This window comes from Chrysochloris asiatica, unplaced genomic scaffold (genome assembly GCF_000296735.1).
Source record: "Chrysochloris asiatica unplaced genomic scaffold, ChrAsi1.0 scaffold00502, whole genome shotgun sequence".
Lineage (NCBI taxonomy): Eukaryota > Metazoa > Chordata > Mammalia > Afrosoricida > Chrysochloridae > Chrysochloris > Chrysochloris asiatica.
Genome location: NW_006409020.1, coordinates 448611 through 461471, shown reverse-complemented (window position 1 = coordinate 461471; position 12861 = coordinate 448611). Strand labels below are relative to the sequence as shown.

Sequence of the window (12861 nt, the reverse complement as noted above, 5' to 3'; positions counted from 1 at the left end):
AAACCAAAAAGGAGAAAAAGCATTTCTCAAGCTGGAGGAATTGAAGAAAAAAATTCAAGCCTCTAATTTTGTTATTGAAATATTCTCTGGGCCTATTATTGAATGATGTCAAAAGCATAAAACATAGATGGAAGGAATGCACAGAGTCACTGTACCAAAATGAAATATTTGAAGATCAACCGTTTCAAAAGGTAGTATATGATCAAGAGCCAATGATACTGAAAGAAGAAGTCTAAAGTGCATTGAAGGAATTGGTAAAGAATAAGGCACCAGGAACTGATGGGCTAAAACCTGAAATCTTTCAAGAAAGTGAGGGGGCACAGGAGGCACTCACTCATCTCTGCCAAAAAATTTGGAAGACAACTATTTGGCCGACTGATTGGAAGACATGCATATTTGTGCCCATTAAAGAGGGAATCAAGGGGTGAAGAAATCACAAGACAATATCTTTGATATTCCATGCGAGTAAAGTTTTACTAAAAGTAACACAGAAATGTCTAAAAGCATACATTCACAGAGAACTTCCAGAGGTTCAAGACAGATTCAGAAGAGGCCATGGGATGGGGAATATCATTTCTGATCTCTGATTGACTTTGGCTGAAAGCAGAGAATATTGGAAAGCTATTTACTTGTGCTTTATTGACAACACAAAGGCTTTCAATTGTGTAGATCATGACAAGCTACGGACAACATTGCAAAGTATGACTATTCCTGAACACTTAATTGTGCTCATGAGGAATCTGTACCTGTAACAAGAGGCAGTTCTTCAAATAGAACTTGGTAACACTGAATGATTTAAAGTTAAGAAAGGTCTGCGAAAGGGTTGTGTTCTTTCACCATAACTTTTCAACACGTATGTTGTGCAACTAATCTGAGAAGTTGGGTTATATGAAGAGAAACGTGGCATCAGGATTGGAGAAAGACTCATTAACAATCTGCAATAGGCAGATGATACAACCTTGCTTTCTGAAAGTGAGTAAGATTTAAAATTTTTATTGATGAAGATCAAAGAACACAGCCTTCAGTATGGTTTGTGCCTCTATGTAAAGAAAATGAAAATCCTCAGCACTAGACCAATAAACAACATTCTTATCAACGGAGAAAAAATTAAAGTTGTCTAGGGCTGCATTCTTCTTGGAATAACTATCAACTATCATAGAAGCAGCAGTCAACAAATCAAATGATGTATCACATTAGGCAAATCTGCTGCACAAGATCTTTTTAAAGTGTTGAAGAACAAAGATGTCAGTTAAAAGACTAAGGTGTACCTAACCCAAGCCATTATATTCTCAATAAACTCATGTGAATGCAAAAGTTAGACAACTCTGCAAAATAATCTGCAATTTGACCTACCGATCTTAGGTTCATAAACTCCTCCAGTTACATGAGTCAGTAGAAGCCTTCAGAATGACTTCTGACCTATTGACTTGTAAATTAATTGCCTATACATATAACTACTTGGCCTATTTCTTTGAGATAAACATTTTGAATATATATATATATATATATTGTTGTTTTGTGCCACGGAGTCAGTTCCGACTCATAGTGACCCTACCACAGGGTTTCCGAGGCTGTAAATCTTTACGGGAGCAGATTGCCTCATCTTTCTCCCGCGGGACCGCTGGTAGTTTCGAACTGCTGACCTTGCGGCTCGCAGCCTGATTCGTAACCACTATGCTATGGATTTACTGGTTTTGCTTCTCTAGAGAACCTAGCCTAAGAAAGAACACAATGATAAACAATAATGATGAATGTGTAAAACATTTCATAACACAAAGTAACATGGAAAACATTAAGCGGTGTGATATTAGGCAATCCCAATTTTGGAATGAAACAGACTGAAAACATTTTATTTGATGGACTGCTTAAATCCCTAGTGTTCTTCTTTATCTTAATTATTGTTGTGAAAGTGAAAATAGAAAGTGGGAAAAAGTCATACTCTCTAGTTTGTGTTCTTTGAGAGTGCTTTACCTATTTCTACAGGATTCATACTAAGTATTCCAGGATCACTCAACATTAGGAAAACAATCAACTTAATCCACAACATAAATAAAATATAATAAAGCAGATGATTATATCAACTGATGAAGAAAAGACATTTGATGAAATTCAATGCTCATTCCTGAGAAAAACCGAGCAAAATAAAAAAGGAAATTCCTATCAGTTGGAACTGACCCAATGACATCTAAAAACAACAAAATTCTATAAGAGTAATAACCTTCATAAAAACATCATGAGTATGAGGATAAAAGGTCAAATATTTCCAAAAAAGAGAAAAATTATAATTTTACTCTAAAATTATAGCGGGTCCACATGTACTAAGTATGTGACAAAGAGGTAAACAGCAATAGATGGACAGTGGTGAATGGCATGCAGCTGGTCTCACAGGACTGTGACTTCAACAATTCTTACTGATCTGGGAGCAGAATAACAATTAATGTTTTGGGTTAATGAGGAGCTTTGGATATAGAGTCTCCAGGGATACTGACACTGCAATTAGTCTGCCAGTGACATCGAATTTAAGAGTTCTTCCTCTTTAATAGGTAGAACATACAATGTTCTTTCTAGAGATGACACTTTTTGCCCAGGAGCCTAGGGCTTCACACAGGTCCTCAGTGTTTACTGAGGACAGATCTTCAGTCTTCTACATACAGAACAGATATCAGCCATCATTCCTCAGGGATGCCAGCCAGGTAACATGAAGTGGCAGGGGCCATGATGGCAATGAAGTCTGCTAATTAATTATTAGAAAGTAGGAAAGGTGTTTTATATCTGGAACTTCCAAAATAATGCTGAATGTGACGAGGGTACATACAAGAAATGATAGAGCCAACGATACTTTCTTGTTTATCTGTAAGTTTCTTTGTATCTTTGCAAGAATTCTCATTCAGCTAGCCTCTTGCTCCAAATCTAAAATCACAGATGATTTTTCTTATTGCGCAATAACCTAACCTTTATCAAACATGATCACTGTTACAAAATGCTCTGACACTTATTTGTATTCTGTGGTGGGGATGGTAAAGGAGGGTGTGTCAGATTAATTTTTCTTAACGTCTTGCTTCTTAGTACATATTTCATTATCTCTACTGCCTGAATCTAATCTCTGGGGAAGAAGGTAGAGTCCAAGATGGATTCTTAAGGCAGTCTGCCAAGCCTACATATTTCTATTTTTTAAATTACTAAATATTTTAAATGATTATGAAAGAGTAGACAGTAAAAATTAAATTGCCATATCCATTCCTCTTCTAGAGATAATAATGGTTGACCCTCTGCAAAAATATTTTTGGTCTCTTTTACTTTCTTTTCAAAAGCACTCATATAATATACACACAGAAGGTAATCCTTTTGGTTTCACCTCCATTCCTCTTTTTTTCTAATGCTACTGCAGCAGATGGTTGTCTATTGACCACCCACTTCATTGTCTTATCACTCCATCTTTCCATCAGCTTCATCAATACAGAGCTCAGAAATGAAACAGATACATTAAAATTGATTCTCCTGGGACTGACAGATGATCCAGAACTGAAGCCAGTCATCTTTCATCTATTTCTGATCGTGTATCTGGTCACTGTGCTTGGAAATCTTCTTATCATTTTGGCTGTCAGCTCTGATTCACACCTACACACACCCATGTATTTCTTTCTCTCCAATCTGTCCTTTACTGACATTTGTTTGAGCACAACTACCATCCCAAAGATGCTGGTGAACATTCAAAAACAGAATCAGAGCATCACTTATACAGAATGTCTTTACCAGATTTTTTTTGTCCTGGTGTTTGGTACCTTTGAGAATTTTCTTCTTGCAGCAATGTCTTATGACCGTTATGTGGCCATTTGTCACCCATTGAGGTACACAGCCATCATGAATCCCTGCTTCTGTGGCCTGGTGATTCTGCTTTCTTTGTTTGTTAGTGTGGCGGATTCCTTAATCCACAGTCTGATGGTTTTGCATCTATCCTTCTGCACAGATCTAAAAATCCCTCACTTCTTCTGTGAACTTGCTCAGGTTCTCAAGCTCTCTTGTTCCAGTACCCTCATCAACAACATCCTGTTATATTTTTTGGCGTGCATATTGTTAGCTATTCCTCTCTCTGGCATCATATTCTCTTACACTCAGCTTGTCTCCACTGTTTTGAAAATACCATCAGCTGGTGGGAAGTATAAAGCTTTTTCTACCTGTGGGTCTCACCTTTTGGTCATTTTATTATTCTATGGAACATCTACAGGTGTGTACATCAGTTCTATATTTACACACTCTTCCACAAAGACAGCAGTGGCCTCAGTGATGTATATTGTGGTCCCTCAAATGCTGAATCCTTTTATCTATAGCCTACGGAACAGAGATATCAAGATGGGCTTGAGAAAATTCATTGGAAAGATGTCTTCTTTTCATTATTGTGTCATCTGTGACAATTCAAAAATTGTAAAGATTCATCACTCATAAACTTTGCTGGAGAATGAGAATCAGCATCAGCTGAATTCAGTTTCATCTTTACAAAATGACCTAATTATATTTTCTCAGTGGTTTAGATGGTTGTAGGGTAATTTAATGTAGCTAACACTTTGAAAACTCTCAGACAATAATTTTTTCAACAAACAGAGTGTTATTTCATTTTAATGGCTTAATAGTTAGGGAATGAGCAGAAACATGGCAGCAATCTTGTATGTGTTCCCGTCACTTTAGGACTAGTTTTCCTGATCGTCTGTAGATTGCTGTAGCAGATGCAGATATAAGAAGACACAAACAACACATAGAGAGAAAATTTAGTGTTCTCTCTGGACCTATTGTTAATGGACATTTTGATGTAGTCATCATAAAATATGTACCTGTAGCAGGGTAGGTAGTTGCTTTTATAATTATATTTTCACATCTTAATTCTTTGACTGTATGCAAATTACAGATATGTTCCAGGATAAATGCTGTCTCAATTGGACAAAGAGTATTGGTTGTTGTTGTTGTTAGGGACCATTGAGTCAATTTAGAATCACAGTGACACTGTGCACAGCAAAACTAAACATTGCCTGGTCCTCAATCATCTTCACAATTGTTGTTACACTTGAGTTCTTTCTTGCTGCCACTGTGTAAATCCATCCCACTAGTGATCTTCATCATTTCCTGCCCTCTGCTTGCCACCACACATTTAGAAATCATCATGATGTTCTTCCCTAGGGCCTGATCCTTTCTGAAAATATGTCCAAAATATGAAGTCTCACCCTTCTCATGTCTAAGGAGTATTTTGACTGCACCTCTTCCAAGACAAATGTATTTCTACACCTGGAACTCTGTGAACTTTGTAGAGAAATTTAAACCTGGAGTGTCCTTATAGGTATAATTGCAATCTCATTCTTAGAATATTGACAGAGCAAATGACACAGAGAAAAGTAGGAAGCAACAAGACCACAGAAAAAAACATGGGATAATATAACCAAAGGCAAACAAAACCATGGATTCAACATGGTATTTATAAAGCTGGAGGAGGCAATAAATGCATTCTCCTTTCAAAGTCTTCCAAGATGTCAAACTCCTATTGACACCTAGGTTTCAGAGTTCTAGTCTTCAGTACTATAAAACAATATATTTCTACTTTAAGCAACTAAATTTGTGATAATTATTTTATGAAAGATAAAGGAAATTAATATACTTTCCCATCATCATTGAGATCCAATTCCTGATGTAAGGAACAAATATTTAGTAGATGAGCTTTACATTGATGATCTGGATTGTAATTACATTGTGATTGAACCTAATCACTGTTAACTTTTTTTGTAATGCATACTAAATAGTAATTACTCAATAAAATTTAACAACATAATTGTGTTCCAGTTCTTGCCAATATTCACAAATCATATAAACCTGTTACTCTCTCATATTTTTGTGATTATTTCATAAGTTATATTTGCTTACCTTTATTTCAACATCTATCACATACACTTTCTACTTTTACCCAAATATTCAAATAAATAATGATTGGAAAAAACATCATGCAATTTGGTCAATTTTTGCTTCCTTGTTATTTTATTTGATCTATTCTCATTGATTTGTTGAAAAAGATGATGGTGAGATTTTCATTTCCCATTAGTCACCTTGTTTTGATTTGCTCCTTACTTTTCTCTATAACATCCACACACAGAAACCTGGTTGAGTAACTTTAATTCAATCATTGGAATGATAGAATATTGGCTATAGTCTTCTTCTTCTGTTCAAAGTTCTTAATGTTTCTTTAGGAGGAAAACAGTGTTTCTATGAACAAGGAATTTACTTTGAGTAGAAAATGCATAACTCAAACAGATCATGAGAAAAGTTCAATTGGCAGGAATAGGGAGATTATTTTCCCATGCTAGTCTCATATAAGTCAAAACGTTAACTATTGATGTGAAGGGGAGTAAAATGGGGTTTTCATAAAAGAATAAAAAAAGTACCAGGAGAGTCTTCTGTTCATCAGAGAGGGAATGAGGAGGGTAAGGAGAGACTGTGCCTCTCATATACTTCTTGCAGGATTGCAACATGGTGGAAAACAGCATTATGCTTTACTAATAAGATGGAAATAGGAATATGAAATTGTCTAGCCATCCCACTACTAGATATAGGACATACCTACATACACAATACCAAGATATGTATTTGTTATGCTTAAGTGTCATTGAGTTGCTCCTGACTAATAATGATACATCATGGGGTTCCTGAGGAGTGGCTGGTGAGTTTGAAACACCGATCTTGCAGTTCTTATTGACCTTGAGGACAAATGCTTACTTATGGCACCACACCATGACTCCAAGATATGAATGTATATATGTATTTTCACATTCATCACAGCATTATTCATAAGGGCAACAACCTGAGCTACCCAATTATCCAAGATGGATGAATGGATAGACTATGGTGCATAAACACAAAGAATAGGGTTGTGTGTCTGCTTGACTGAGCCAGGATATCAGGGTTTGGTGATTAAGATATAGTCAGCCTTCATGTTGAGATCTAATATAATGTAGTTACTTCCATGCTGAGACCTGCTATCAGCAGCCAACTAATTGAAAGGGATTTGCATAAGGGTTCTTGCATTTGAGCAAAACTTGCTTGATTTTTGCTTGGTCTTGATCCTGTATTTGGTTAGTCACCTGATCTCCAGTTCATTGGAATCGAGCTGCTGCATTGCCTAATAACATGGGACAGATCAGCGGCCTGATATTTTAGGTATTGTATTTGGATCCATTTGCCTCTGTAGCCAGAAGCCTGCCATGTGACTTGCTGATCTTGTGTTCATCAGTACCAGCATTGTGTGAATCAAGAGAAGCCTCCACCCTGATTTCTGACAGACTTGAAATTTGCCCACATCTTCAACAGTGTGAGCCATTCCCTTGAAAAAACAATTTCTGTATATAGAAATAAACTTTACTGGTATTGCTATTATAGAAACCCCATTCTAATACACTACTCAATATTAAAGAATAATGGTGAGTTAAACTCTTTAAAACATGAATGAACTTGGAGGACATTATGTTTTGTAAAATTGCTGTTGAGTGAGTTCCAACTCATACAGACCTTATGCACACAGAAGGAAATACTGCCAGGTACTATGTTGTTGTTGTTGTTAAGTGCCGTAGAGTCAGTTCCGACCCATAGCGACCCTGTACAGGGTTTCCGAGGGTGTAAATCTTTACGGGAGTAGAAAGCCTCATCTTTCTCCCGCGGAGCGGCTGGTAGTTTCAAACCGCTGACCTTAAGGTTCGCGGCCCGATTCGTAACCACTACGCTACCAGAGCTCCTTACTAACCTCAAAATCATTTAGTTTAAGCTTATTGATGTTGTCATTGTGCCAACCCATCTCACTGGGGTAAGTCTTCCTATTTTTCACTGATCCTACACTTTTACCAAGCAAGATGTAATTCTTTAGCAACTTGTACCTCATGATAATACGGCTGAAGTATGAGAGACAAAGTCAGGTCATCTGGCTTCTAAGGAATATTCTGGATGCACTTTGTTTTTCTGGCAGTGCATGGTACTTTAAATATGAGTGAAAATTTGTCAATTGTAAAAGGATAAGTACTCCCTGGGACTACCTCTGAAAAAAGTAAGAAAAATATTTTTATATACACAGAAAAACACTTTTTTATATGCACCAGAGATTAGAAGGTAATAGGGTAATTCCATAACAAGAAGATAGACACATATCAAGTTGTATGAAATACAATTCAATAATAAATAAGGAGGTAGTTGACAAAAATGTTCAAGGTAAAGAAAACACAGTTGGAGGTAAAGACAATGGAGGTAAATACCGATATACACAGTCATTGATATATAGATACACTGGCAAAGCAAGTGTCAGAAGGTGAATGGGTGTATAAAAGATGCATGCAAACAATTAGTCCAAAGGACTAATTGTATGTTAAGCCACTGCTTAACAAGGATGAACCTTGAGGACATTATATTGAGTGAAATTAGTAAGTCAAAAAAGGAGAAATACTGCATAGGACCACTACTGTAAATGACTAAGAAAAAGAACCCATACTAAAGGGGGGTTGATTCTTTGCTGGTTGCTGGGATGGGGAGGGGGTTGTGAGGGGAGGGAGCAGAAGGTGGAGCACAGGACAGAGAATAGACACAGAATAGTTTGGGTGTTGAGGAAGGGACAATATACAAGAAGGTAGAGGGGAATGGAAGAACAAAGCAGATGAGAGAACAACTAACTTGCATGGGATAAGTGGGACAAAAGTAAATAATGATGTATGTACAACCTTGGAACAACAGGGCTCTGAGATACAGAGATTGAGACATGGTTGGAATGGGGAAAAGGGGGGAATAATGTTAAGGTGCTTGGCTGTCTTTTGAATCTTGGTTTTCTTTGCATTATATTATAAAATAGACACTGGAGGGGAGAGAAAGGAATACCCAGAAACATCACCATAGAAAGCTTGTAAGTCCATCTTCTGTCTACAACTGATTGGAACACCTAAAATGGTGCTACAACATACCCAATGAAGGAGGCTTCCTGCAGAGCCTCTGCACTATATAAGACTATAGGTGGAAGCCTGAACCACATCCAGATCTTGAAAAATGGCAAATTTCTACTTGAAAGGACAGGGATAGGCAACTTGGACATTGGCTACTCAAAATGGGGGTGGGGGTTACAAAGATAAGAAGTGACTGGGTGACTGGTTTACAAGCTTTCAAGAGAGAACCTAGATTCAGAGGGCATGAAGGAAGGTAAAATCTCCACTGAGTAGTGTACAATCTGTCCAGGCAGGGCTGATGAAATGAAATGTGTATGGGTCTCTTGTGGTGATACAATAGTGAATAACTGTTATCAAGACTGCTTGTGAGGGTTGGAAATGTAAAGGTAGATGTTTTGTAGCAAGGAGGGGAGTGATTAACTTTTCAGCCTACGAGTGCAGGTTCCTGGGACCCTCAAGGTAGAAGAGTGGGGAGGGGTACCCTACCCACAGAAGCAGTGATGCATGAGATGGAGGAAGAGATGATGATCTGGAGAGATGATGCAGTTGGAGACTTTAGACACAGAGAGGAAGAGGGGCTGTGTGCTGACGACAGGGAGCAAGCCTGTAGTGTACACCCTTTGGTTATCTGATGATGTATGGAGGGGATTGTAACCATAGCAATGAAATGATATACGACAAGATAAATGTAAAACTAATGTTCTCCCATGTAAACTATCACATAATTCACAATGAAACATTTTTTTAAAAAAGAAGAAGATAGACATATATCATGTTGGGTGAAATAGAATGCAACATTAAATAAGGGGGAAGTCGACAAAAATGTTCAAGGTAGTATAAATACAGTTGGAGACGTATAAGCATTAAAAACAAGGAAGTAAATACTGCTATATACACAGTCATAAGTAAATAGCTACACAAGCAAAGCAAGTGTCAGAAGGAGAATGGGTGTATAAAAGATGCACGGAAACAAGAAGTGCAAAGGACCAATGGGTCACTTGAGCAGTATCTTTCACAAACCCACAACCAGAAGAAAAGATGACATCTGGCTACCTTCACTGTGAAACGGATCACATTAGCAGTCCTTAGAGTGTGAGGAAAATGTGGAACAAGACTCAGAACTTTAAATGGAATAATAGTCTGATAGAGACTAGTGAAGCCCCTGAGACAATGGCCCTTAGCCACACTGAAGGCCTGGAACTGAACTCACATCTCTGGCTGAATTTTCACCAAACAATAGACAGGTCTGCAAAACAACACTATGGAGGTGCAGGCTTCTTAGAATATTCAACCATTTGATATCAATAGAGTAACATTGCTAAAGGACGAAGTTCAGAAATGAAGTGGAATGAGAGATATTACTTTGCAGGGATGACATTCAGTGACATCAGACAGGACATGGATGATTTGTTGAATGGAAAACTAATTTGCTCTGTAATCCTTAACCCATTTCACAATAAAAAGTTTAAAAAAGGGGCTGGGTATGGGAAGGGGTTATTTTTAGCACCAGTCCTGGAGAACAGGTACCCAAAGGATGTTTTGGGCTGTGTTTCTTCCATTGGTGTCCACTGAACTTCTGCCATGTTGAGCTATCTGAGACCCTTAGTTATAGGGCATGTTTCTGGATCTCACCCAAGAATTACAATCTTAGATTCTCTGTGGAAACCTCCAAATGATGATCCATTTTAAGCAGTTCTTTTGCAATTCTGATGTACTTAGGTTTGAGAAGCATGGTTTTCTTATTAGAAACAATAAGAGACTATATTTAAAACTTGTAATATGAAAAGTCATTTGTCATTTTACTATTTAAATTATCATATCCAAATTAGTGTACAAGATAGGTGTGTATAGTTCTTTAAATGAGAAGCAATACACAACAAAATATATATTAATCACCTGGTTACAAAATTAAGCATTATTGATACTAAGAATCAACCTGAAGGATATCCCTGATGCATCACACTCTGTTCCTCCACTGATAATTACTATCCTGAATTATGTGCTTAACATTTCTTTGATGTTCTTTTATTAGTCAAATCCTATGAAGTTGTCAGCATTTGAGAACATTTGTCCTACAAATACTGGAGTTTTCATAAAATTTAATGTCATCTCTTTATCACCTCAGTAAGATATCTGTCTATAAATTATTAAGTAATTATGACTCATGAACATTTAAGAAGTTTAATCATATATTTTTTTCTATTGTTAAAGTGGTGATAAAATTCATATAACATTAACTGCCATTATTAATAGTTTGAATATTACAATTTGAGAGCATTAATTACACTCATAGTGTCGTGCAACCAACATAACTATCTGGATCCAGAACTTTTTCATCATCTCAAAGGGAAATATTGTACCTGCTAAATAATCATTCTCAAATCCTTTCTCTCCCTTGCCATGGATGCGACTTATCTGCTTTCTGTTTCATCAGCCTAATCTAGTATTCCCTATAAATGAATTTATGCAGTGTGTGAACTTTAGTATCTCATTTCTTTTATCTAGTTTAATTGTTTCAAGGCTTATCTATAATCCAGCAAGATATGATATACACATGGAATAATATACAACATTAAAGAATAACAGTGAACTTACAAAATATCTCATTACATGGATGAACATGGATGGATTCTACTGTGCTGTGTGAAATAAGTCAATCATAATGAGTAAGCATTGGAGAGCAAACAAGATGGCAGATCAGGTAGACATGCAGTGAGGAGGTACATCAGCAACAACACAGAATACCAAACCAAGCAGGCTCAAGGAATGGTGTCAGAACTCTAAAACCACATATAAAGTAGTATTTAAGAGGTTGGAAGGCTTACAGCTAGAGGAATTAGTAGCAGAAGCAAGAAATCCATTGCTTTTTAATCCAAAGTGCTCAGCTGCTCCCAGACCTCCATCTTGGGTGACACCAAGTGGGGGAAGGTTCAGAGCAGGCACGGATGCCTGACAGACTGTGGAGATAAAGGTGTGGACACTCTTTCTTTTGTTTTCTTTTCTTTTTGGTGTATATTCATTGATGTCTTGCTGGCTACACAAGTACATTCTGTTGACTAGAGGGGGTGCCTTAGCTAGCGGATACCCCACTCCCACCCCTAGAGAGTTCTACTATGCTTGCACACAGATCTACTTGAAAGTTAATGTGACAGTTTCTCCTTAACAGCAAATGGAAGTGAAAAAGAGCAACAGCCAGCCTGAACTGTTTATCACTAGGAAAAAGGCCTCCATGGGGATTATGGAATGGGACAGGCAGACTAAAAGTAAAAGAGGGCACAAATCTTGAGTTATGTCACAACGACCAACAGTGGCATCTTGAAATTTCTGTGAAAAGGAAACCCATCTCTGATTATATCTACCTGGAGGCAATCAAAAGCATAAAAATATCAAAATACACACCCATTCAAGTATTAAGGCCACAGATGCCCAAAAAAACAGAAACAGATGACCAAATCAACACATGTCCAGAAACGAGATAAATGACTGAAGCAAATGAGCTGGAAGTAACCTACTGGAAAATGAGCAGGCTTTAGAAATTCCTGAGAAGGAATTCAGAAAAATGATTATAAAGTGTATCAAAGCACTATACAATGAAGTTGAGAAAAAAATAAGGAAGAAATCAGGAAACAGCTACAGGAACAATCAAATAAAATAGGTACAGCATTGGAAACAATTCAAAACCTACAGAGAGAGATCCAAATGATTAATAGTAGAATGTCAGAAATGGACAATACATTGAAAGAGCAAAGGAGTAGAATTGAAGAGATAGAAGCCAGAACTAGTAAACTAGAAGATAGATCTCTCAACACAAGTAATATAGAATAGCAAGCACAAAAAAAGATTTAAAAAATCTTGAGAAAGCCTAAGACACATGTTGGACAACATGGAGAGGAATAATTTAAGAATTATCAGC

At 37.1% G+C, this 12861-nt stretch overlaps 1 protein-coding gene across 1 annotated transcript; it reads left to right on the top strand.

Moving 5' to 3' along the window:
* Positions 1-2682: 2682 nt before the first annotated feature.
* LOC102832496 (olfactory receptor 7G2-like) lies at positions 2683-4443 on the top strand. The gene is made up of 2 exons (XM_006877462.1): positions 2683-2693; positions 3447-4443. The coding sequence occupies exons 1-2, from the start codon at positions 2683-2685 to the stop codon at positions 4441-4443; spliced, it is 1008 nt and encodes a 335-aa protein (XP_006877524.1).
* Positions 4444-12861: the final 8418 nt, after the last annotated feature.